Consider the following 27,712-nt stretch of genomic DNA (forward strand, 5'->3'; position numbering starts at 1 on the left):
TAATTTCTATCATAATTGTTTAATAAGTTCAAATTTTAATAACTTAAGTCATTCGTAGCAAATTTCAAATATCTTTTTTAAATGGGATATGAAGTGCGATTTTTAATGCTATCTTTAGTTGAGGATACAGGCAGCACGTATAATAATTTGTCCCAAAAATATTTTTCTCCCCAAGTTAGGTAAGTTGTACTTTTCAAATAAAGCTTGATGTCTGGATGAGCATCATCTGGTAATTCTCCCAATTTGATGATTATGACACGATTTACTTTGTCCTTCAGAGCTTGCATATGGGCTGCCCGAAACTCGTAGACGCACCACTCACTTTCAAGAAAATTCCTGCAAGTTTCAATAATGTTTATTTTAAAAGCATTTTCAATGAAGTAATATTAAATCATTGTAGTTATTTATAAATATTATTAGAAATATAACAGAAAAATTTTGCTTTTAAATTTTCTACAAGCCTATAAAAAGGATTACATTCTAGATATTATGCTGGGCCAGTTGAATGCAGCCACAAAAAGAAACTTAAAAAAATGTTTTATAGATTGTTTTAAAATTTATTTCAATCCAATGCATATTATTATACAACTATTTATAATTAATTATTGTTCTTATTTTTTTAGTCTTGATAAAATTCCTAAAAAAATAATAATGAATAAAAATAAAATTCGTTTTATTCGAAAAATTATTAATTAAATTTTTTTTTTGCATAATAATTTATTTAAAAAAATAGCTTCATATGTTCCAATAAATTAAATTAAATAACAGCATTGGGACTTTAAATTACTTATGATAGGAAAAAAAAACTTTTTTTTCGGCTGCTTAAGTGGATACAATTTATTCTTAGTTATTGTTCTTAATTTTTTTAGTCCTAATAAAAAATATTTATGAATGAAAATAAAATTCTTTATTCAAGAAATTATGATTTAAGCTCTTTTTTATGCAATAATTTATTCAAAAAATACATTTCAGATGATTTATTTAGAAATTTTTTACAAATAAAGTAAAAATTTCTAAATCTAGATACAGCTGACGTTTTTGCCTGAGATTTAGTGTATGATAAATGGCCTTATAAATAAAAAAAAATCCAATGCATAGTTTTTTGTAAATAAAAATAACAAAACAATTAATTTACATAGCGGAATAAATTAAAAGAACTCGACAACATTACTTTGAGAGAACAATGACTGTTCTTTTAGAATTTTGAACTGCGGTGAAAATATTTGCGTCAATGTATTCACCAGCTATAAAATGCTTGTAATGGAGACACAATCTGGTCATAGGCTGTTTGACTTCTAACACTGAAAAAAAAAGGTTTGATGTGTTTATTAATTTCGTAACTACTTTTTCATTTGAAATTTTCTTTTTGAAAACAATTTATGAGCTTTAGTAGTATTAAGTTTGGAAATTTGCATTTTTTGATATTCTCTTAAAATAAGGTTAATTCTTAGAAAAAAAGAATCCTGATTGTCGATATTAATTATATTTAACTTTATAATACAAGGAGGAAAATTTCTGTTTAAATTACTTTATGGTAATGACATTTCCGGCAATTAAAAATATAGTTCAAGAAATAAAAATAAAAATACCCTCTATTTAAACTTATTTATCTGATAATTTTTCTGTTATTATGATAACAGTTTACCCGAAATTCTAATATTCAAAATTATAGTTCTTATTATCACTCGATTTATAAAGGAATACACAACGAAAAAGTAAATTTTACCGAAGAAATGTTTTTTTTATGTGTAAGGTATCATGATAAAACTTCCACATTTACCAAATTTTATTACATATTATAAAACCAATTTTTATTGGTAAGTTTACCAAAATCATTACCAAAGCACTAAGTAAAAGTTAATTGGTTTCTTAGTAATCCAATGAGAGTCAGAAACACGGTAAATTTTACCATATTTTAAAAATTTTGAACATATTTTTTTCGTCTTTATTTTACCCAAAAAAATTGACGGTTTTAATATTGATTACAGCATGGAGGTAACAAAGTTTTACAATGAGATTTCACCAGTCAAAATTTCATTTGCGGAAGCTTTTAGAATTGTGAAATCTTGCAAAATTATGCTAAATAGTTAATCAAGATTCTTACCAGAAATAATATCCGTAATGACCAGATCTTGATCGTTATGGCTGAAGGATATGAACGCGTCGAAAATTTTATCCCTGTCGATATCTTTTTCCTTTACCCATATAACTCCATGTGCATAGAGCCATACATCAATATTCAGTTTATACCTCGTATGCAAAATCTTCAAAATGGTGATTACCAAGAAAAAAACTGTTGAAACAGAAAAAAAATAAATTGTATTGAATTCGTATTGCTTTTATGATCAAAATATAAATGTTTAGAAACATTTGAAATAAGCATTTTAAGAAAAGTCGTTGTGCATTAAAATTTGAAGTTCTATTTTATACAAGGTACCTAATATATTTTAAGGTTATCTGCAGCCAAAAGCAATCACCATAAGAGTGTAATTTTTGGATGATGGCATATTGCAAATGTGAGTGAGTTGATAATGGGTAAACACATGTCGAATGTCACTTTAAGTCAAGTTCTTCTGTTGTCAGGACTCATCAGATCCTTTAAATCCTGAACAGCTTTTAAGCTTCCTCTTCTAACTAACTGATTTTAGACGATTTTAATAGATCCTTTGCTCTTATGGATCTTCCTAATAACTGTATTTTAAAAAATCCTATATAGTTCCTTAAAACATAAATATATGATAACTAAAGTGCATAAATTTTTGACATCCTTTTCAATAATGGTTTCAAAAAAGTTTTGTTTACTTACATACAAATAATATGATTCCTAATTGAAATCATTTTATACAATGATGTCAAAAATGTGAGTGAGTTGAGAATGGCTTAAAGTGACATGTCGAATGTCACTTTAAGTCAAGTTCTTCTGTTGTCATGACTCATCAGATCCTTTAAATCCAGAACCTCTTTCAAGCTTCCCTTTCAAATAAACTGATTTTAGACCATTTTAATACATCCTTTGCCCTTATGGATCTCACTAATTATTGTATTTTAAAAAATCCTACATAGTTCTTTGAATTTATATATAAATGTATGATACCTAAAGTGCATAAATTTTTGACTTCATTTTCAATAATGGTGTAAAAAAAGTTTTGTTTACTTACATACAAATATATGATACCTAATTGACATAATTTAATACAATGATGGCAGAAATGTTCTAATCCACATAAAATAAATATATGATACCTAGTAAGGGTAATTTTGAAATGATTCCAGCGCATGTTGCATATGAATATACATAAATAAAGCAAATGAAATACAGATAAGTACAATAAGGTTAATGAAAATTTTATGTTTTGTAATTTAAAGTTGCGATTGAGCACAGAGTGCGATGTGTTTTGAAAAATTTATAACTAATATTACTAATGAAGGAAATGGAAAGAAATTTCTGGAAATATGCTGTGAAAGTGCTGTTTTTTCTATCAGAATTTATTTGTATGCAGCTAAACATGAAAACTGAAAGTTTAGTTTTTTTGTAAGTTTTGCGAAAACTAAAGTATTTGCATAAACAACGAAGTAAATTTATTTAATCTATTATTATAATAACTAAAAAATCTACTTGAAGTGAATCTATTGCTATAATAACTAAAAAATCTACTTGAAAAATGATCAAAATTTTTATAGCCTTAAGACTGCAATTTTTTATAAACATAATGAACCCACGTTATCGGCTTAATATCTTCTCCGATGATAATATTACATTATGGGACCATGTGAATTCATAAAGTAGTTTTATTTGAATGTTTTAAAAACTAAAAAAAGAATGTCAATAAGGCTCAAAATTTTTTTAAAATAAAGTTTACAAAATAATAAGAAAATTGCTACATTGTAAAAAATTCTGGATCAAACTGCTGTATTAAATACCAGCACTAACTAATTTATCCGTAAAATATATTTTGACGTAAAAATCATTTTCCCTTCAAATTATTATACCATAAATTTTACAGTAATATTTATTTATTCAGAATGAATCAGGGATTTTACGGTAAGTAAAATCTATTTTGACTTAAAAATCATTTTCACTTCAAGTTATTATACCGTAAATTTTACAGTAATATTTATTTATTCATTTTACGGTAACCGCATCACTGTAAAAATTATGGTATATCAGATTTTTGTTCCTCAGCAGGTTCTAGTGAAAATGGATTTTATGGTAAAAAGTACTGGTATCTTGAGTGCGTATTTTTTTTGTAACTTGATCTGGAATTTTTTATAGTATAGGGAGAAAATGATCATAGTAGTCGTATATATATTAAAATTGGGATTAAAAAGTTTTGGAAGCTTCAGTCCAAAAATTTCTTTCACGTAGGGAATTCATTTTGTAAATGTAATTGCCTCACATTAATGAACATCAGAAAAAAAACTTACTAATTAATCCAAATCCGACAGAAAAATACAATCCTATAAATAAGGGACACAAGTCCCACTCTCTCAATGTCCATATAGCTTTTCCCTCCAACACATTACCATCCCCTGATGTGTCACACAGTGTTTGGTTCCCATCTAATATCTGAAATTGATATGTATGAAAATTGAATTAAAGAAGTTGTGTTTTTTTGCAGGATATGGTGAATTTATTTCAACTTTTTGTATTGCATTCTATAGGAAAGATTTTAGAGAGCAGAAGAAGTATTTCGGGAAGCCTAAATACTCTTTACACATCTTTTTGCTATTCGTATTCATATCAGTTTGTTGTTATTTTCAGTCTGTAAACAGACTTTATTAAAATTTAACAAGTTGTTAATTTTTTTGAAAGTGTAAATAAAGAAACTCTACTCTGTGCATGAATCTATGAATATCTGAAATATACTCTATGCATGAATCGATGAAACTGAAATCTGTGAATTTTTCAAAATTATTATGTTAAATTATTAAAAAAGTTTTTAAGATTAGTAGGTTTTTATACAGGAACTAATTGGATGTTTCATTAATTAATTTCCTTTAGAAAAGAAAAAAACCGGACAGTATCTATTTTATTCCGTAGTGGAGCAATATTCTTTTTTATTTATTTATTTTTTATTTTAGAAAATTATTAATACCTAAGACAATTAGTTTTATATGTATACTTTTCTCTGTCAAAAAAGAAAAATGCCTGATTCATGTTAAAAGTTAAAAATGAAACAGATTAAAAAATGTAGCAATAAAGGAAACGAAGGAAATAAAAATAAAAATATGACCACCGAAGCCGACGTCTTCAGGGGGTACCGGCCCTGGTAGCCATAACACAAAACCTTTTCTATTCAGGGGGAGGCGATTGAAAACAACACCCTCAGTACTCCGAAGGTTTTGTATAGAAGTCCAGGAAAAAACATGAAATACAAAGAACCAATTTAGAAAGGAAACTCAAACAAATTAATCAGAAAATAAAAAATAAGATTTCAAAACTCATTTTAACCAGGTCAAACATCGATTTCATCGATTTTAATGGTTTAAATTTTTATAAACAAATTATTGAAATTCCACAAGGTAATTCCTTTTCTGGTGCTTTTGCTAATATTTTTCTGCATTTTTTTGAAGCTAAATTTCTTGAGCATAATGAATTTAATGCTTTCAGATATATAGATGATTTGATTTTGTTTAATTGTGATAATTATAATTTTACTTATAGTATTTATCCTGAAGATTTGATTTTGAAAAAAACTAATGAGAATTGTTTTAATGTTGAATATTTAGATTTTAAAATTGATACTGTTGACAATTTTATTAAAATTGGTGTTTTTTATTAATAAAAAGCTTTCAAATTTAAAGTTATTTTTTTCTGTAACTTTAATACTAATTTGTGTAATAAAATTTTTAAAAATTTGGTTTTTTCGCAATTGCTTAGGATTAAAAATATTTGCAATAATGTTGAAAGTTTTCGGGAAGCTGTGAATAATTTTTTAAGTAATTTGAGAAATAATGATTTTCCTTTCAGTTTTTGTAAAGTTAATTTTTTAATTAAGAAAATGATTGAAGAATTCTAGTTTTTTTATTTTCTTCTTTCAACAGGGCGCATGTCAAGTCTTAACTGAGCAGCCCCAGTTGAGCATTCTATTAATTTGTGACGTATCTTTTTCTTGAGTTCTTTTTTCTCAATCAGCCCAATGTAGTAGAGGGCGTTGTTTTCTTTAATTTTAGTGTTTCCTTTTCATTCAGTGTGCTTATGAAATCGATGTTTGACCTGGTTAAAGTGAGTTTTGAGTTTTTATTTTCTGATGAATTTGTTTGAGTTTCTTTTCTAAATTGGTTCTTTGTATTTCATGTTTTTTCCTGGACTTCTATACAAAACCTTCGGGGTACTGAGGGTGTTACTTTAGACAATTGCCTACCCCTCAATGGAAAAGGTTTTGTTTTATGGCTACCGGGGCCGGTACCCCCTGAAGACGTCGGCTTCGGTGGTCATATTTTTATTTTTATTTCCTTCGTTTCCTTTATTGCTGCATTAATCCTTTTTGTGAAATTTCTGCTGCTTTTAAGTGCGTTTTTTACATAGAAGTTTTAAGAATTTAAAATTAAAAAAAATTTTGTTTTCTTTTAGTGCAGGTTTAAAAATATTGTTTTCCCTTGAAACTAAGAAAGGTCAATTAAAAAAAAAAGAAAAAAAAAGGACCAAATCAAACTGATTAAATTGTCTAATAAGTGTTTTGGTTTTAAAATATTTTTTTTTTACTCCTATGCAAATTTTTGTCATTGATGGTGCTAATTCCTTGAAGAACTTGCGAATTTAGTTTTAAATATTTCTTAATGAAAATAAATATTAACGTCTATTATTAAGCTATTATTATTACTAGATATTATAAACGTCAGCTAATTCGAAAGCATATTTTATGAGATATAGCTAAATTCAAAGCGTTTTACTGAGTTAAAAGTTAAAATTTTGATCCATTTTTTTGTATTTAATTAGACTAACTAAAAGGTAGTCTAATTAAATATAAAAACAAAACTTAAAGTGGCAGTTATTCACAAACAATGAGTATTTCCAATCTTTGAGTCTGTAACAAATACGAACGATAACACGATTTTATCCCACGTGTTACACATGTTAGTAACTGACATATTTATCTAAAACATATTTACACATTTATCGAAAAAATATTTACATATTTATCTAAAAAAGTATTTAAATTTGTTTTTCTTTGTCTGGAATAGAAAACGAAACTAGAATACATAAAAAAAAACTCTATGAATGATCACTTAATCACAAATCAAGAGTTCGCATACATTTTCAGTAGTATAGTAAAATCTGAACACACAATTACTCAACACTACACTCCTTCACATCTTTCGTGAATCATTTTACATCTGAAAATTCCAATTTTGGCGAATGTCTTAGAATTGTCTGATGCCAAGTTTTGATTTTCGTAATCAAGCATTTGCAGTTATTTCTTGCTATCAACGAAGCATCGATAAATCTACAGAAGTTTTCTTCTGTTTTACAAAAAGTATATATTTTTTGTTTTGTAGTTACAATACATCGATATACATCGTAAGTTTTACCTATTTATTATTATTATTTTGTAATAAGTAATTTCAAAATGTTAAATTTCAAACCGTTTCGACTCTTGTAAGCCTAATTCGAATTAATTTTAATATCTCTATCTCGATAATGTGTGTGCATCACAAACTAGCTTTTTTTTTAAATAAATTATAATGTGTATGCTTCCTAAATTAATTGTTTTTACACAATTGTATCGTAAACTTTGCTGTAAATATTAGCTCTGTTTCAATTGAATATATGCTGTTATTGCATCGTAGTAATATAGAGTTTTTAAAATTTTCTCTAGTACTCGTATATGAACTAAGGCCTCAATGATCATAATTAAATTTAATAGTCTTCAAAATTTATGTTAATAATTTAGCAATGAGCGAAAATTAATAAGCAATCCTTAATATTTTTATGGTGATTATGGATTCTACTTATTATTATTGTTAATCTGCAGCGAAGAATAATGCTTTGGTATCCAAGTTGCTTTGAAATAAAGTATATTGTTTATGTACAGTGCGTAAAATAAAAAAGTTATTACCCTGAATAATTTTTGTTCGAAGGATTGGATTTCAACAAATTAAATGCCAATCTGTTTAAAGAGGAGATTTCAAATATTCTAATTATTTTTGCTAACAATTTCTTAATGAATTTTTAGAAATTTTGCTTGTAGCTCGAGAATTTATTAAGAGAATCGAAAATTTTTTGCTTATAATAATCAGCAGATATTCCACGTAAAAGGAATTTTTATTACTTTTTAGCTGTATTATTCAATAAGGCTCAAAGTTGTATCGAATTGTAAGGTACATACATATTCTCACTATTTTAAACTGTAAAATTTTTTAAGTCTAAATACGAAATTTGAGCAAAATTGGGTAAATAGTTCTTGAGAAATAATATTTTAAATAGCATCTTTTTCTAATTTTAGAAAATTTTGTACCGACTTCGCCAAACTTACTATTTTTTCATTTGAAAGTATCCATTTTCGAAAATTTGCAGTATCACAATCACAAATCCATGGATTACCAGATAATGTCAGTTGTTGAAAGTTTGAGACATTCCTGAGCCATGTCGTGTTTATTGCTTTGAACCTGTTGTTGTGTAGAAATAGATTTCTTAGACCAACAGGCAATCGTGCACTTTCTAAAGTATCTAAGTTGTTGTGGGAAAGGTTAATTTCCCCTATACTATGCACAATTACGATGTCACCCGTGTTCCTCTGAAATTTAGGTTGAAGAGTTATTTCTAGGTGAGATGAATCCTGAAAAAAAAAGAAAATGTAACAAAAAAAAAAGAAAAAACGATATCTTTCTTATACAGACTGCTTCTAAATTATCACTCTCAAAACTTATGAAAATATGCACATAAGCGACACATGAGAAGTATTTAACTTTACAAGAAAAAGAAAAAACAATTTTGAAATTATTCAAATCACTATTGAGGAAGGTAGAACTAGATCCATAAAAACTTGTTTATTTTCTGAGATAACGGACAAGAGCTGGAAGGGGATTAAAAGAAACAATTTTTCTCACGGTTCTCCCTTCCAATTTGAATATCGTTCTCTTTCTTCTACGACTGAATATTAATTACTATTTCTAATATGCATACTTTTTATTTTCATTACCTGGCCGGGATTTAGAAAATATCCAATGATTTCTGAACACCCTGTATGCATACCTATTAATATCAATTACCAACACTACTAACACCATATTATCAACAACTTTTCAGTAAATTTTAATCTAACTTTATAAACATATTTTATGGATTTACATATTTTACGAACTCATATAATATTATGGATTTTAATATTTTTAAATTTACCATTCCAATAGATCTTGAAATTGTTATGCAAAACATACTATACTGCGAAAAATCCCTGTTCTTTTTACAGACTTTCTCTGTATATTTGATGGTTATATTGAGCAGTTATAACTGTTCTGCTGATATAACGGTTGTTTCTTTATTCGTCCTAATTATAAACCGATAAACCATCAGTTAAAATTTTAGTTTTGTGCATTGCCGTTTTGCTTACCGCGGGGATAATTCTACCTTTTTCCAAATTAATTTATTATTCTTTTCTATATTTGCTCCTATTTTAAAGTAATTATTATATGGTTTTGAACAACGTATAAATAAAACTGAATTTCTATTTTATTGTCAAAACAATACTGCCAAATCTCAGCTATGACTCCAATCTTGCACTGACCACAGACCAGACGTAAAATATTTTCAGTGATAAACGGATCACAGGTTAGAATCGCTTTGCCGTCGGGCTAAGCGTGGGAGGTTTTCATTATTTTCCTCTCATATAACCCAAATACAGGTGAGTTCTATTAAAAGTCCTGGTTTGTACCAATGCTTGGCCAAGGAATTACATTGTCTTCTGGGTTGGGTTCAAAATTATAAAGATACGGAGTTGAACATTGGTAGTCATAAACTCAGAATTGAGTCCGCTGTTCAATGCCGGTTAAAATTTTAAACAAAATAATGAGACATTAGAGCTGCGATAGCTTAGAGGACTAAGCGCTCGTCTTTCAGTAACACAGGTTCGAAACCCAGCGTGAACGGGTCGAATGAATGCTGCTCTCGGCTTGCAATGACTCCATTACTGACACAGTTATTTAGTAGAATTTTTTTTATTAAAATAACAGTGTCTGTTATGACAGCACTTATCATCTTAAAAACAGGTTAAATAACAGAATTTTTCCGTGAAGAAATGGTTTTATACTGGCACACCAGCATTTTTTTGTGTAAATTTAACAGATTTTCTTGCAGTGTATGGAAAAAACCATATTTAGAAAAACGAATATGTCAAAAATTAGACTAATATACCTCTGCACTATGTTCTGCCAGAAACTGGGGTAATGTCGAGATATTCCTAAAACTGCAATCCACAGCCATGAAGTATTTTTCAATGTCATTTGTACAGTAACACTCGCATGTTGATGGACAAGACTGCACATGATTTGGTGTGTACAGTAACACTGAACGGCAAAGATCAATATCTACATCAGTTTCTGACAAGTTTAGCCATTTAATAAAAGGAAGGAGCTCACAATCACAGCGAATAGGGTTATCTAAAGAATGAGCAGTAGTTGATTGAAAATTACTTTAACATTTTGGAAGAGCAATGCACAAAAAATAAGTAGTAGAAGTAGCAATACACAAGAGATAAAAACATCGCAAGTGTTATTTAACTAAGTTATAATTGTTGAAAATAACAAATAAATAAAACGAAAATACGATTTCGTGTATTCCTGCACCTGGAGTTCTCGAACTTTTCCAAATATTATTAACAATATTATATAATATAAATGTTAATAATTTTAGAGAAAATATCAGGAGGCAAAAATTACTAACCGTTTTTGAACACTTCGTTATTCGTTTACCATTTATAAGTCCATTGTGTACTTGAAAGTCATGCTAAGGATATTTAAAATCCAATGTGATATTTATTATTCTTATTTATTTATTAATTTGTTTATTTATTTACTGTTCTTTTTTTAGTATGGTGAAAAGGAAAATCAAACTCAGGTGAGGTACAGATCCGGTACTGTATTATTATTATTATATTTTATTTTAGTTTTTTGCATAGGTAGTGACAAGTGCAAACAAAATCATTTATGGTGTTTATCCAAATGCAATAGATGTTCGTATATCCCAAAGGAAATTTTCTAAGTTCAAATCTGCTAATTTTTATCTTTCAGACTCTATAACTTGGCACCTTGGATAATTCCATTGAGCACTTTCTTAAAGTTGCATCAAATTTGAACCATATTATGGTTTAATATTATCCGAAATTTTCAATAATGCACCGTAAAAAACTGGTTCAATTTATGGTACAAGGTACCGGCACTGAGGTTGACAAAACTTTTACCGTAAAATTCAGTTATACCATAAAATTTTACGGAACAAAATATCTGTTATACTTTAATTTTTACAGTAATACGTACTATAAAATTACTGAATCACTGTAATTAAATCCATATTACTGTAAAATAGATTTTAAGGATGCTGCACCCAGGCTGCCATTACTTTTTACATTTTTTTTAATCAGGAATATTTTACACTGTAGCAATGATACTTTGCGCTAACTCATTTATTTAACTTCTTTCTTTATAAAGTTATTCGATATGAAATGTTAAAAAAAATAATAAGTTGATTTCTAGAAAATTATAAATTGAAAAGTAGCATAGTAGTTTAAAAAGTAGTTTTTCTCTACGTACAGTTTCCCTTCAGCTTCAAAATAACTCCTCCTAGAAGAAAGAGGGCCTCTGCACAGGTTAATTTAGTATTCCAACATAAGGAACATTAACTTAGCGAACAATTCAGGATTTCACTACGCTAAAAGCATCGGATTTATCACTTAAGGTAATCAGGATTATTGAAATATTTCCTCGACGAGTAAGATCTTTAAAAAGTGTCGATTGATATCGAATACTATTAAATCTTTTCTATCTTTCAAAAGATGTTAGTAAATCTGGCGTATTAAATTTTGATTAACAGTAGCAACAGGTGTAACTAAAGAGTAATGACTATGTGAGGCGAAACACAAGTGGAACCTAATGCTGTTGTGAATAAATAATTATAATGCGTGTTATAATACATTTTAATTGATCACCATAGCAAAGAGAAGGCAACGATTGGTTGGTTTGTGGAATTCGAAAAGGATTGTCCGGAACAACTTTACAACAACGCATCGATATTTATTCCTTGGTGTACAGTAAAATAAAGTGTTGAAAAGTGCACATTTAAAAATTTTTTTTTTGGAAAATTGATGTAGATTTTCGCTATATTTATTGCAAGCATTCGAAATTCGTAAAATCAAGTGCAAAATAATTTTTTTTTATTATTTTGTAAATTAAATAATATTAGCTTTCTGATATTTTACACACGATCTCAAAATTTCACAAAATTTTCAAGCTCCAATTGAATCAGTCAAAGTGTAAATAAAAATAATGTTGTTATTACGCATATTGGAAGGGCTTTAAGAAATATAATGATAAGCCACATTTCTAAATTTGGTGAAAAATAGTAATACCTGTTTTTGGTGAAAAATTGTACGTAACCCATGCAGTTGCTATACTTCTATGTAATATGCTGTCCCCGAGGGGAAATTCATTAAACTTGTAAAATACTTATTTTTAAAAAATACAAAGGCTGAAAACAATATTTTTGATAAAAATGTTATTCTTAGAAGAAAATTTTTTTTGAAAATTTTTCACTAGCTTTTAGATCCTAAGATTATTTTCTGTCATTTTCTATAGAAAATAATCTTAGGAAATAAATAGTGTATTTTGATGGAAAATCTCCATCGACTATTTGTTGGAGACCTCCTAGTAACAAGTAATATTATAACTAATAACTTGTTATTTATAAGTGTCCTTTAATGGCGTGTCAAATTTTGAAAACTTACCCCGTATATAGAGATATTGCAAAGAATTTGGCATATGTTCACTTCTTAAAGTCCTAATTCTGTTGTTCGACAAGTCAAGGATCGACAATCGGGGTAACCAGCGAAGATCACTTCCAAGTACAACAATTTTATTTCCAGAAATATTCAAATGAATTAAATCGACGAGACCAACGAATTCTCTCTCCTCGAGTACCTAAGAATTGATTTCGGTTAAGATTGGCATGAAGTGCTGTCAGTTAAAATAATTTATTTGTCTCAGCCACGAATTCGTGTGTTAGTTATGTTTATGTATAGGATGCCCTAAGTGAGAATAACGATTTTTAAAACTTTTACAATTGTAAAATGGTTAAGGAAAAAAACTATATCTTGCAGCAAATTCATGCGATAGTGAATAAATATTTGTTCTCAGAATTTTTTTTTTACAAATCTTTTTTAACATATGGCGCCGAAAGTATTAAACAATAAATCAAAGAAAAAAACTCTGAAAACCGTGTCACGATTTTTCAAAATCCTATAATGTTTTCGAAATGTTCACCATCACATATCATAATAGACTTGCAGAATTTTTGTATTAAAATCTAAAAACAGAAAAAGCATTATAAGTGGGCCACAACATTAAAAAATTAATTAACAATTTAAAATTAATTAACAATTAATTAACAATTTCAACAGTTTAAAGTTAATTATGTTAAATTATTTAAGACATTTAGTGAAAGTAAGGATTATTAGATTTTCCTTTTAAAAAAATTATTAATTATGGTAGGAACTTTAGACTCGTTAATACATACAAAAAAAGAATTTTTAGACCAAGCCGATTTAATGGTAATGCAATTGCATATCTTTTTAGCAAAATCCATTTTAAAGATTGTTCCACCAGAATAAAACATCTTCGAAATAAAAAAAAAAAATAAAAATACAACCTGCAAAAAGATGAGTCTGAAAGCATATGAAAAGAGAACACATTTTTTATTTTATCATAGCAGCAAATCCGTCGGTCAAAACAACAAAACAGGAAAACGGGACAAAAAACTCACAGAAGAGGAACAACACGGGAAACCTTCTTTCAAAACAAGAAAGTAGCGCTGGAGAGATGCTTTCAGGAATGTCAGAAAAAATAGTCAAAGAGACCCCTCACGAGAAGCCCTGTTGCAATCAGTAGTCAATCATTGCATGGTAGGCAAGAGTTGTAGCCGTTTGTACTTTTTATACGTGATTCGCTCCATGTGTATAGACGTAATATAGTATCTGTTTTCAATTTCGTTTGGAATTCATCAAAACTCTCGACGTCGACGATGTTTCTGGTCACAAACAACCATCGCAAAATCCCTGAACTGGGGATAAAATAAGACGTGGATAACTTGAAGTGTTTATTTATGGCATTATGTGCTTAGTTGATTCGTGAATGTTATTTCACTGGGAACGTCTAGGATTTTATGCCCAAGCTTGCACTTGCCAGATAATTTAAGTTTTCAGAATGCCTATTTTTGCCCTATTAAAAACTATTGACAGATTTTAAGTTTTTAAAGTGCCAGAAAGGAAGCATGTTACAATTGGGTATAATATGAAAAAAGCACAACTACTTCCACTTACTAGGAATAACATTTACCTTTTAGTTTAATTAATAAACTGAGTTTTAAATATGTTTACTAAATTCATAAACTTCGGTAAAACAACAATATAAATTATTTCCAAAGGAACTAGACTAATACAATTCCAACCTGGCGAGTAGCGACTTATAAATAAGACACTTCGTTTGATGCTTTTACTTGTTGCTAGAAATCAGGTTCGCAGAAAATGCTATTTACTAGTTAAATTTAGTAGGAATAACACGATCTGTGGCGTAGGCTATAGTATACCCAATTGTAACACGGTGACCTGAGGTCACTATAATGCTATGACGTCTCTATAATTTGGCGCTAAATGTCCGTATGAAGAAAATGTATCGATTTGGGAAAAAAAAAAGCGTTTGCGATTAAAAAATTGGTTTGAAATTGGAGAAGTCATTTTAATGCCGCATTGTTTCGGCTCATAAAAGTTTGCAAAAATTGAGAATTTTACGAGCAAACGAGCTGAGGAAAACACATTTATGTGGTCTAATTTGATAAAAAGTGCCGTCATTGTAGGCAAATCGTGCATTTGTCGATTCAGAAACCAATCAGGGTCGACACTCACGTGCGGCGTTGCTTTCAGGTAACATGGTTAAAATTGGGTATAATATTAAAAAAACACAACTACTTCCGCTTAGTAGGAATAACATTTACCATGACGCAATGCTAAATTCTATGCCACTATCCACATAAATGCCACTATCCACATAAATAAATTATTAATCAAAAATCGAATCTTTTTAAGTCGCAAATATTCAACACGTTTTTCATCGGCTGGAGAGAGTTTTCTTAGATATGCTTGTTTACTCTCCGTACGTAATCCAGGTATGAAATGCATAAAGTAACGATTTTAGAGGCGATTCATGCTCGAGTCGTTATAATATCTTTTTCATTTTGCTTCTCAGAGTGGAATACGTCACTATGGTTCATAAATATTGTTCGTCTGCATTGGTGCAATCACATTTTTTTTTTTGTAAAAACAATTTAAAACCGTGCTTTTTTGGTGCATTAGAAAATATAGATATTTCAGAAAAAAAAAAGAAATAGTTACTCACAGTTATAAGATTCGATGAAAGATTCAAGTACTTCAAACGAGGTAGTCGTTGAACACTACTGTTCAGCGATTCCAGAAGATTGTAACTGAGATCTAGATAACCCAAGTATTCCATATTGTCGAAGAATGAGCTATCGATCCATTTTATTTGATTTTCCTGAACTTTTAATACTCTTATATCCTGAGATACATAAAAATCTCTCTTTACTAACTGCCGTAACTCATTTTTGGCAACAGTCAACTCCAGATAATGTTTTAGGGGATTTACCAAGCTTCTTAGGCGGTTGTTAGCAAGATTAATTTTTCGCACATTATGCACTCCGACTGTAAATACATTGAATATTGATAGTTATTTTAAAAGACCATCAAACAAAAAGAAAATAGGTTTGAAATAAAAAATTTAAAATAATACAAAATGCAAGACAACAGCTCAAAGAAAAGTAATAGGTTTTTTGTGCCTTTTTAGCAGTTTGAAAAAAAATTGCTTAAAATTTCTTTGCTGAAAAAATTTCTTAAAATTTTTTATCACTTAAATTCTAAAGTAACCCTCCTTTAGTGATAACTTTTTTTATATTCAGTAGAGATTTTGACGAGAAAAGTTTCTATGATTTATTTAAATGTTAAGTTGACGCTTTTACTTTACAAGTTTAATTTTAACATATTTTTAAATTTCATTTTTTCAGTGCTGTTGAATTGATATTAATAAAATTTCAGATTCTTTTTTACCTGTTAAACTATGTGGTTCAAGTCGAAGTAAAACACTTAACTTGAGATGAGTGCATTTATGATTGAATTTGAGTATCAAGGTCAACTTAATAACCTTACAACGCAAAATTATTATGAAAGCACTAAATTAAACTAGTTAATGTCTATTACAGCAATTTTTGAAAATTTTATTAATGTATGCTAAGAATACTTAAATTATGAAATGGAATACTTATTTAAAATGAATAACTAATTATTTATATAACGAAATAAACTTAATATTTTATTACTTTGATATTATTTATACAAACTTGCTAACTGAAAAGAAAAATCACACTGAGGAACAAACTTTTTTGTTACATTAATCTATTGGAAATACTTTGTCTTGATGAATCCGGGTGTAGTAATTTCAAATCTGAAATTAGTTTTGCTTCTAAAGCGGCATTTTTTTCATAACAACATTTTTAGTTTATTCTTCGTCGAAATGTAAAAGGGCTAATGTTATATATAACAGAGGGTCATTTAAATGTTGCTACAAACTTCTACGAGGGATAAGGACACATTATTAGGATTAAAAGTGCATTGGAGAAAGAGTTCATAATAGGTAAGCGCCCTTAGCGGAGTATGACGACTTTTTCCGGCATGGTTTCCTATGCTATTTTAATCCTGATGATGTGTCCTTACCATATATGGCAGTACTTTTACTTTCGTTACTTGTACCGCCGGTACAAGTAAAAAGTACGTACTTTTACTTGTACTTCGTTACTTTTTAAATTTAGTACTTTTACTTGTACTTTCGTTACTTTTTTAGGGAAAAAGTACAAGTATTTGTAACGGAAATATCGAATGAAATCGTTACTTTTTTCTAAAACTCGGTAAGCTTTCTAAAAAAACAAAAAATTAAATTTAAAAAAAATGCTTATGTTTTTTTAATTTATAAAATTAATGTGCAATATATATGCATTCACAGCTAACTTCGTGTTTAAATACCTTCTGTTTCAACTTATACTGCACATTCAATTATTTTTTACTAGCTCAAAGATCACAAAGCTATCTGAAACCCCGTGTTTGCTTTGTTTATGTTTGTGTTTTTAAAACGCGTTTCTAAAGAGTAAAACAATTTTAAATCAATGGTAATTTAAATAAATAAAAATAATAAACTAAAAATTAAAATCAATAGATAAAATTTCTTTTTCGTGCAAATCCATAAAAAGTTTGATATTAAAATTATATTTGATTTTAAAATTATATTATACGATTATATTATAAAATTATATTATAATATTCTTCCGAATTTAAAAATAAATTAATATCCATAACTTTCAAAATTAAAAATAATTAAATAAATAACAACAATTTTGCAAAAACATTAAAGAACATAAGAATATTATTCAATAAAATTTTAGGTTACTTTGAATTTTCGATTTCCTAGAAATGTACTTTTAAATCGTTACTTTTTTTGTTTAGTACTTGTACTTTTACTTGTACTTTTTACTCGTTACTTTTTAAAATAAGAACTTTTTACTTTTTACTCGTTACTTTTTTTAAAAATACTTGTACTTTTACTCGTTACTTTTTAAAAGTAACGTTGCCATATATGGTCCTTACCACCGTAGAAGCTTGTAGCAATCTTCAAGCGGCCTTCTGTTATGTACAACTTCTTTTAACTTGTACATTTAGACAAAAAATAGATTAAAAATGTCCTTTTAAAAATACTATAGCTTGTAGGGTGAAACAATTGTAGATTTGAAATCAGGGATGCGAAAGTATTTAAAATCTATAAAAAATCTCATGAAATAGAAATTTTTTTCTAGTGATATCATTATTAGTGTTTCACAATATATATTAGTTTTGATTGTTCAAACAATAATATCGTTCATTGTTCAAAAAATAATAAGACTCTTTACTCAAACAATTTAGTTCATTGTTCCAGTAATAGTTTTGTTCATTGTTCAAATGATAATTTTGTTCATTGTTCAAATGGTAGTTTTGCTCATTGTTCAAATAATAGTTTAATTCATTATTCAAATGATAGCTTTGTTCATTGTTCGAATCATAATTTTGTTAATTGTTCAAATAATATTGTTCTTAATTGTGAAAGGATTAAGTGTGCGTAAAATTTCACCTTTGAACTCTCGTATTAAGTTCCCTTCAAGCACCAGCTCAGACTTATAGTTACGAAATCCAAAGTCAATTCTCGTTGGATTTACTTTTTCTATCCTGTTGTAACTAAGATCCAGAACATGAAGATGTATTCGAAGATTATAATACTTATTTTCATTCAAGACCTGAATCAGACAGTGATCAAGGTACAGGTACCTCAACAGTGGAGCTTTACCATGAAGAAAATCAGAAGAAAGCTGTCTGATGGGGTTGTACGAAAGACGTAATGTAGTCAAATTCCATGTAATTGATGGTAAAATGGCGTCTAAATCAGTTATGTTGTTATAACCCAGATATATAGCCTAAATTGGAAAAAAAATAACAACAATGAATGCACATGTGCATTTAAATCAAGCGTTTTCGTAAGTCTTATGATATGTTATATTAAAATTAGGAAGTACCCAATCATCATTCACATAGTCCGGTTAAAATTGATTAATTGACTCAATTTAATTTATCAAATTAATCTGAATTAATTTAATTCAACGAATCGACTAATTTATAAATTCGCAAATAAGTTAAAGTTTAAACATTCATAGGAATAAAAACACATATATTTCTTGACAAATAAAATTTTAACTAATAAAATAATTATATTTTAAATTGTTAATAAATGTAGAAATTCTTTTAAGGCATGAGCTCAACTTGTGAATTTAAAAAAAAGTGTTAAATCTTAAATAATATGAAGAAACGGAAATTTTGATTCCCCCCTCCCTTGATTTATCCCCTCTCCACTGTGATTTTTCTTATTCTATTTTTCCCTCTCGGCTATTGCGGTTTTTTCTAGTTTTGTTTCTCCCTCTTACTGTACCATTTTTCGATGGAAACTTTATTCTTTCATTTTTTTTTTAAATTTCAAATCACTTTTGTTTCGATTCATTCACGTCTGGCAAGTCTTGAAAATAGGACACTATTTTTGAAAGCTTAAAATATGTTGACTGTTATTTCCAATTTGTATATTTGTGAAGCAAATGGGTCATTCTCACTGAAAAGGTATAAATAGACTAAAAATTTTCTTAAATTAAAGTAATTAAAAAAGTGATAAAAATTACATAAATGCCTTTATTTATTTTTGTTATATGTCCTTATAATAATGGTCAAGTTTTCAATTTTATTTTTTAAAGGATTTAAAATATTTTAAATTCTGCCTTGTCCACGGAGGAGATGCAATAGCCAACGGAGGAGACATTTTATGTTATAAAATATGAAATGTCAATGAAGACTAATTCATTAATTATTAAGTACAACTGATATGAGTTTAACATTAATAAGTAAATAATAAAATATTTCATTTTTAGAGATAAAGCTACTTCCGATTAATCATGCTGCTATGAAAGGAAACACCCATTTTTAAATTAGGTGTACAATTTTTTAAGTAACTCTTACTGAATATTAATAAATTAAAATGTCAAGACTATTGAAATAAAATTTCAAGCTCCACATGAAAGTTGGGTGCTGAGGGTACTCTTTTATGAACATTTTATGCAAGTTAAACGTACTGTCATCCAAATAATGTTTTTGTTTTTTCTCTTTTCATCTTGTTATTGTTTCTTTTTTCCCTGGGCACAAACGGCTTGTTCTATCAATTTATAAAAATTTAGGTACATTTAATCACGATGTTTTTGTTAAATAGTTTTCTGATATAGATTTTAAAGTTTTTTGCTCCTTTTTTCTTTTTTTTTACTTTCTTTAAGCAATACAGGGTTTTCTTTTAATTTCTGTCTAGATTGTCTCATACTAAGCTTTTTCTGTTCCCTTCTCTTTTGCATTTGAACATTTGATTGCTTTCTCTCTTTACATTTTGGTTTTACCATTTTTTTCCTAAAATTTGAAGAGAAAAAAAATGTTAAACATCACAGAAATTATTTAGAAAAATTGCCAATATTTACTTCTCATATAAGAAAAAGTTAAACTTAATTGATTTTCTTTAAAAATACTAACAAATTAACACACTTGTTCCATTTTAAAAAATATCACTTAAAAGAAAACAGTTTTTTAATTATTAAAATTGTCTTATGGTTATCTAACACATTGTCTCTTCCATTGACTGTGTCTTCTCCTCCGTGGACTTGTTATGTCCACGGAGGAGACAAAAACTAGTTCATGACTTTTACTGATTTTTAATTTTAAAGTTACAAAAATGGGGCAGTTCTTTTTATTAAATATGCTATTTTTGCAATCTAAAATTCATCTATCAAAAATAAAATAATTTTCTTTTACCTTCCGTATGATGTCCACGGAGTATACGGTGAGAACCCCAATTGAACACAACAATCCAAAACTGACACCAAAGAGAGCAAAAACAACTGATAGTTAACATTAGAAAATGGAATGGTTACCTTTACCAGCAGCTGTCTTATAGGGATTTCGCATATGCTGCCCTTTATTGCATATTTACCAACTGTATTTATTGTTCATGGTGGGAGATTTCATTTTTGATGGACAAAGTTTACTAGTCATTTATTTTATAAAAATAAATGTTTTTAAAAAAAATATTAAATAAAAAGTTACTATAAACATTTAACTAGGTAAAACTGCAAAAATCATTAAAATAACATTTAAATTGTTTAACAGCCATTAAAAATTATTTTGTGTCACAGACGTAGGGACGTCCGCGGAGATTTTGAAGTTATGTTTATCAAAAAATAAGAATAAAATATTAAATACATTCAGCAGAAATGCATATGATTTGTTAGTTAGAACTTTAAGAAAAATGATGAAGAAAAATATTGAGAAATCTGCTGTATTTCCTAATATTTATTACTAAGGGACTTAAAAAATCACCTTTTTGTGAGAATGACCCAAATGAAGTTTTTAATGAAGTAATGATGTTAAATACTAAATAATCTTGAGAAACGGAAGTGAAAATTTCGATTTTTTCCCCTGATTCATCACTCTTCGTCACTGTGGTTTTTCTTGTTCTATTTTCCAACTTTTTTATTTCTCTCTCTGGTACTGCTGTTTTTTCTAGCTTTATTTTTTACCTTTGCTTTTCCAATTTTCGATGGCAACTTTACGATTTTTACGTAACTCACGATTTTAGACAACTCACGATTACTCCCATAAATTTAAACCGACGACAATCTTACAAATTTATGAGCATTTTTAATGTCTTAATTTTTTAATCTCTAAATACGAGTACATTTGGAAGAACTGCTCGTTTTTAGAAGAATAATCACAGTGATGACTATACTAAATTATACTAAAAATAATCAAACTATTAAAAAAATAACTGTGTTTTAGAAAAATATTAATATGAGATTCATATCAACACTACTTACATGTGGACGAGCTAACGTAAATAGATCTTTAACGTGTAGCAGCTGATTATGAGAAAGTGACACGTTGCGCAGATTATCCCAGGGATCAAACAAATGAGGAGGCAAATATGAAAGCTTGTTATAAGAAAGATCGAAATGAATCACACTGTTTGTACCCTAAGAAAAAAAATATCTCTCTTTAAAACTATACTCTAAAACTTTTTTAATTTTTTTAATATTATTCTTGTATAAATTTGAAGCATAAAGAATAGTGTGTATATTCTTTATGTTTCAAAAAAATTATTTTATGTTGTTTTTATTACAAATGCCTCTTGACTATACCAGCAAGCCTTGCTTCGCTAAAATCAAGCGAATTAAAGACAGAAGGGTTCTTGTTTTTCAGTGGCACCATCTATGGGCCAAAAAAACGTCTTTGCCGCACACATACGTTACAGTCCGTTTTAGAGGAAGGGCTCATTCATAATACCTCCATCCATCTGCAAATAGTAATATTTTGACCCGATTTATAGAACAATCAATATTCGATTCAGTATCCTTTGAGGTTTTAATATTCTCTTTTAATAAATGCAATAAAAATGAAAAAAAAATTTTTTTCTTGAATCTTTGTAGAAAGAAACAAAAATCACGAATTCGGCACTGAAGGATTTCTAAGAACGAAGTGCTTCGAAATCATTTTGGTTTTTTTTGTCGGTAAGAAGTTATTTCAAAATTATTTTTATTTTATAATTTTTTTAGCTTTTCATCAAAATCAACATTTAAGTCGCAATATTTCAAGATTTAAGTAGTAATAACATTTAAGACAATATTCAAAGATGCGCTTCAACACCTTAAATTTTAGGGGGAAAAGCATTTATTTTTACATAAAAACATTTAGAAAAAAATTAATTTCAAAGAAAAAAAATAATTGCACATAATCGTACCAGGTAAAAAATTACTCACTCCTAGAGCAAATCATGAAGAGCATAATTTAATACGGGGCACCTCCGCTTCTGGTTTCGATAACTACTTGAGTTCGGTGCAGAAATGAATTTAATAAGTTTTATATTTTCGTACCCATGATTAATTTAAGCTACTCGCTGAGTTCTCTCTAGTTTGCTGAATTGTTCATTTGAGCGTTTTTTTTTACCTGAAGTATAAACATATGTCTCAGATTTTTCAATTTGGGTTTAAATTAGGGGAGTTTGCAAGTGATTCGCGATGTAATAGGGTGGGTGAATGTCGTTGAAATTCATCATATATATCCGTCATATCATATATATCCGTCATATACTCTTGCCTGAAAAACTTCACCGTTGCCATCTTGAAAAATAGAAAATATCAATACCATAATCACCGTGAAAATATTGGCTGAAAGACAACGCCTGGTCATTAAGAATGTTAAAAAAATGTATACATCGGAAAAGATCTTTTCTATAATATTTTAAAAGTCACTGCAGTTAGCAGGGCATTCCTGTTCTGTTTATTCATAACAAGAAAATATCTCCAAAACATTGCAGACCCACTTATGATTTTCTTTATCTCTAGGTGACTTCTTTTTTCGTCCAATTGGCTTAATATAAGAATTTTTTTCTTACTTCGCATATAAGAATCCCTTTAAATATCGTTTCTCAACTTTCTGAAAGTATTTACTTCATTTAATTGGTAAAATAAAAACCAGATAGTAAGTAATACCCTTAAACAACTATTTTTTAATTTGGTAATTAATGATAACGATTCTTAAAATCATTAGTTATACTTCTTATCTATTGGTTTTAATCGGTGCACAGTTATTGTCTTGTTTATTGATGAAAATTAATTGCTTGTCTATAGTGTGAACCAAAATATAGATTGATTTGGTAATTTATGCCCGACAGTGGCACTTCAGCGCGCTTTAACGTGACCTTGACAAATTACACCTGAGGGACAAATATTTTTTTTTTGCATTCATACAAATACTCGATCTTGCCTGATTGTGGGAAATTCAAATCTGAAATAAGTTTTGCTGCTAAAGGTATAAATTTTCTTTTCAATGGCACTTTTAGCCTGTTGTTTACCAAAATGTACAAGTTTTAAAGCGTTACATATAACAGGGGATCCCGTAAATGTTGCGACAAACTTCTAAGTGGAGTTACAGCATATCACCAGGATCAAAATTGCATTTAAACCGGACTTGGGTTCCATGCAATTTTAATCTTGATGTTGTGTCTTACCTCTCTTAGAAGTTTATCGTAGCATTGACGCGATCCCCTGTTATATATAACGTTATTAAACTTAAACATTTCGGCAAAAAATAGATTAAAAATATCATTAAAAAACAGCTGTAGATTAGAGAGAGAAACCGATTGTAGATTTGAAATCAACTATGTGAAAATATCCAAGATTCGTTAAAAAATCTCATAAAAACTGAATTTTTTTTAATAATCCAAGTTTAAAGAAATGGGACAAACATTATAATAAATTTTCCAAAAAGTAATGTTTTCCTTCTTGATAAATTTCATATATCACGCATTAATAAAAAACGTCCATATACAGCAAAAATAGGTATAAACATCAAATGTCTCCCCCACTTCTAGTTGTTATTTAAAATTTGAATACCCTTTCGACTCTAAATTGTAAGGCTACGAAGTGTAGCATTAGTTTCTTCAACGCCAGTAATGAAAAAATAGAAAATAAAGCAATTGGTCATTTTAAATTTAAAAGGAAGAAGATTTGCTAAATTGCGAGTGGTTTGGACCACAAAAATATAAGTACTACTTATCTATCACTACGTTTAATTGACTCTTCCCATTGATAAAACAGTTTCCGTTTCCTTGTTATGTTTCATTTGATTGAACTTTTTCATGCACTTTTTGTCAATATAATTATTTTAAGATCTAAAAATAATCGAAATAGTGACACCGAATCTATGCTTACCTCAAATACGTCTGAATCAATGTGCTGAATTGAATTATTAACGAAAGAAATGTACTCCAGAAAAGGAAGATTCTTAAGTGCGTCGCCTTTTAAGTATGTCAGCAAGCTGTTGTCGATTCTTAATTCACTACTTGAACCATAGACAGGTCGAAAATTAGGAACTTCCTGCAAAAAATGCAAAGACTTTAAAATATCAAGTTTTTAAATATTAAATTATCACTACGTTTTTGAATATGAGTTTATTTTCAAAAAGCTAGTAGTATTTCAAGAGTATCCTTACAATCAACGGGTACCAATGCTACTTGACAAAGTGATAGCCTGGTCGGTAGGGCGCTGGCCCCATGTCCGAGAGTTCGTGGATTCGAACCCCGCCGGCCGAAGACTCCCCGTGTAGTAAAGTGACTGATGCACGTTAAATATGTCGAGTCGCAAAAGTCCTCCATGTTCCCATAACAAATTAATACCTCTGGGGGTACTGGATTGGAGATCAATCGTTCTCTGATTCAAGTCAAAATTACGATCTGTGGATGAATGAACGGATGTATGAATGGGTCAGCTATATAAACGGGTGTGACTTATGATGTGGCAGAAGTCAAATTCTTGGTCTTAGATGGTGCCACTGGAAAACAAGAACAATCGCACCCCCTGTGCCTAAAGATGCATACGTCAACAACAACAACACCTATTCTTTTTATCTTCTCAAAAAAGTCGCCTGTCAATTAGAACATTTAATACCATACATTTGTTATTAAGACCTGATTTAACAATTATAAATGTTTAATTATAGTGATTTAACAAACATGAGTCTTGAACAAATATAAATTGACTTAGACTTATAATTATGTGTCATTAAACATGTTTCATTCATCTGAGAGGTTTTGCAATTTTTTGGAACACAAAATAGTATTGTTTGTTTCTGAATATGTTCTACTGGTTTTCTTTTCATGTCAATGAAGTCAAGACATAAACCTAGAAGTTTGAGGGACTCCAAATACTGTTTATTCCACAAAAGAAACTTATTTATGATTTTTCCAAATCCTCTGTACACCCATATTCGTCCAGGCATGTTGTAACCCAAAGCATTGTAATACATTGTATTAAATTCATTCTGTAATCAATTAATTCCAAATTTTCAACAAATTTTTCTAGCCAATTGTAACAGACTAAGGAACTAAAACAAGTTGTTGTAAATTTAAATCTTAAGTAAAGTTAACTACTTAACTTAAATAACTTTGTTTCATATAACTTCTGAGCAATAATATCTTTTGATTAATCAAAAAGTAAAAAATAACAATCAAATCGACAATTAATTGTAAAAAAATCATAATCAAATAGCAAGTCAGAACCAACTATTGTTTCTCGATATTTTAACGTAACAGATGGATAGACAATGTGAAAAGAGTCCATAACTGCTTAGTTTATGATTTAAACATTTGCCTCAATTTTTTGTTGACAGTAAGGAGATTCAAACAGTTCTGCAAGGCAATGATTTTTTTTCCTTTTCCTAGTGTAAGGAAGAAAATCTCTTTTCCATTAAAAGAAAGCGCCTTCTCTTGATGTTGAATGTACAGCAATGCAAGTTTTACTCAGTAAGCGTTGTTGACAGTACTCACTATGGTACAGCTTGACTTGCCTCACTGCCTGTAACTTTTTGTAAATACAGCGGGGCAAATGTTAATAATAAGTTTTGGTTAGCAATTAACATTTATACCTCAGAAAATGAAAAAAATCCCACGTCTCTATTACTAATAGGATCTCAGAGCAGAAACTAAATTCTTAAAAATCATTCAGTTCACCTTAGCTAATTAAAGTGCTCTATTAAGAGAGGAAGATGACAGTATACGAACAATATATACAAAACTAAATGTCTTACTTTTAAGGAACTGTGGCGTACGTGAAATCTTCTCATGCTAAGCGCACCTTCAAAAGCATTTTCATGAACATGATTGATATCGGGATTGTCCAGGATGAGACTGAAGACAATTAGTCCGTCCAGACTTCTGCTCGGAAGGGTTGTTACTCCTCCCTCGATTACGATTTCATAAGTTGCATTACGTTCATATATCGATCCATCAACCAAGTACTTAGTAGAAAACAGTTCTGTGGCATTCCAACAACTAACTTTTGCGATTATTTCAGAATTCTCACAACCACAATAAGGATCTAATTCACTGCATTTCACCTTGTAATTTTGCCCAAGACAATCATCGCCAATAAAATAACGATTAAAGCAATTACAACTTTGCAGCAGCTCGCTACAGTTTTTAATGATGCTATCATCTTCCAAATCAAAATCTGTGCAGATTACAAGAGCAAAGAAAGTTAGCAATAAACAAATCCCATACATATTTATCACCGAATGGCACTAATAATAAATTAAGGTGCAACTTTTTTTTTATAGATCAATAAAAACTTTCAACTTACCATTGTAAGGTTGAATAACAAAAGACTTCTCTTGCATAATAAAAGCATGCATCAAGATGACTGATATTTTATTAATTATTTATACTCTGCCAAATTTTTGTTCCTTCATTTACTTTGGTTAACTGAAGCTCAAAGCTTAACAGTTGACACATCTTGTCGGTGATAACGCCAACACCATATTATAATGATAAATGTTGTAGAACAGGATTCTTGAAGTATAGCTAAGATATCTTCAACAGAATTTAAGGAAATGTAGAAATAGTAAAGCAGAAATAAATCACCCTTTTTATTTTTAGAAGTTTTATACCTACCATGCACTTTTTTCACCACTTTTAAATCTTTCCATTTTTGTCTAAATCTATTCATAAGTATCTGTCATTCTTACTTAATGATTATCTTCATAATATCCTTTATATAAGATTAAGTTCATTTCTTATATATTGCCTATATTAAATATCACAACACTATCCATTTCTTCAAAATATTTTTATGGAGAGTTATTTTAATTCGATTCTACCCACCTAATTGCTCTAAATTTTATCCTAAACATTAATGAAATCTATCCTTTTGTATTAATAAAATATGTTCATTGAAGAAACATAATTACCAAGCATGAAGTTGACATTATTTACGATTACCAGAAAACTA

The 27,712-nt window shown here is 28.9% G+C and overlaps 1 protein-coding gene across 1 annotated transcript; it reads right to left on the bottom strand.

Moving 5' to 3' along the window:
- Positions 1–27,712, bottom strand: LOC122268261 (protein toll-like). Its single transcript, XM_043043738.2, has 12 exons — positions 26,514–27,712; positions 24,641–24,805; positions 21,749–21,904; positions 18,430–18,769; positions 15,601–15,923; positions 12,939–13,131; positions 10,355–10,599; positions 8,478–8,780; positions 4,426–4,567; positions 2,105–2,293; positions 1,172–1,301; positions 1–336 (listed from the first exon to the last, which is right to left on the bottom strand). Exons 1-12 carry the CDS (start codon positions 26,985–26,987, stop codon positions 78–80), a joined length of 2,919 nt encoding a protein of 972 aa, XP_042899672.1. The 5' UTR covers positions 26,988–27,712; the 3' UTR covers positions 1–77.

Source organism: Parasteatoda tepidariorum, chromosome 2 (genome assembly GCF_043381705.1).
Source record: "Parasteatoda tepidariorum isolate YZ-2023 chromosome 2, CAS_Ptep_4.0, whole genome shotgun sequence".
NCBI classification, from domain to species: Eukaryota; Metazoa; Arthropoda; class Arachnida; order Araneae; family Theridiidae; genus Parasteatoda; species Parasteatoda tepidariorum.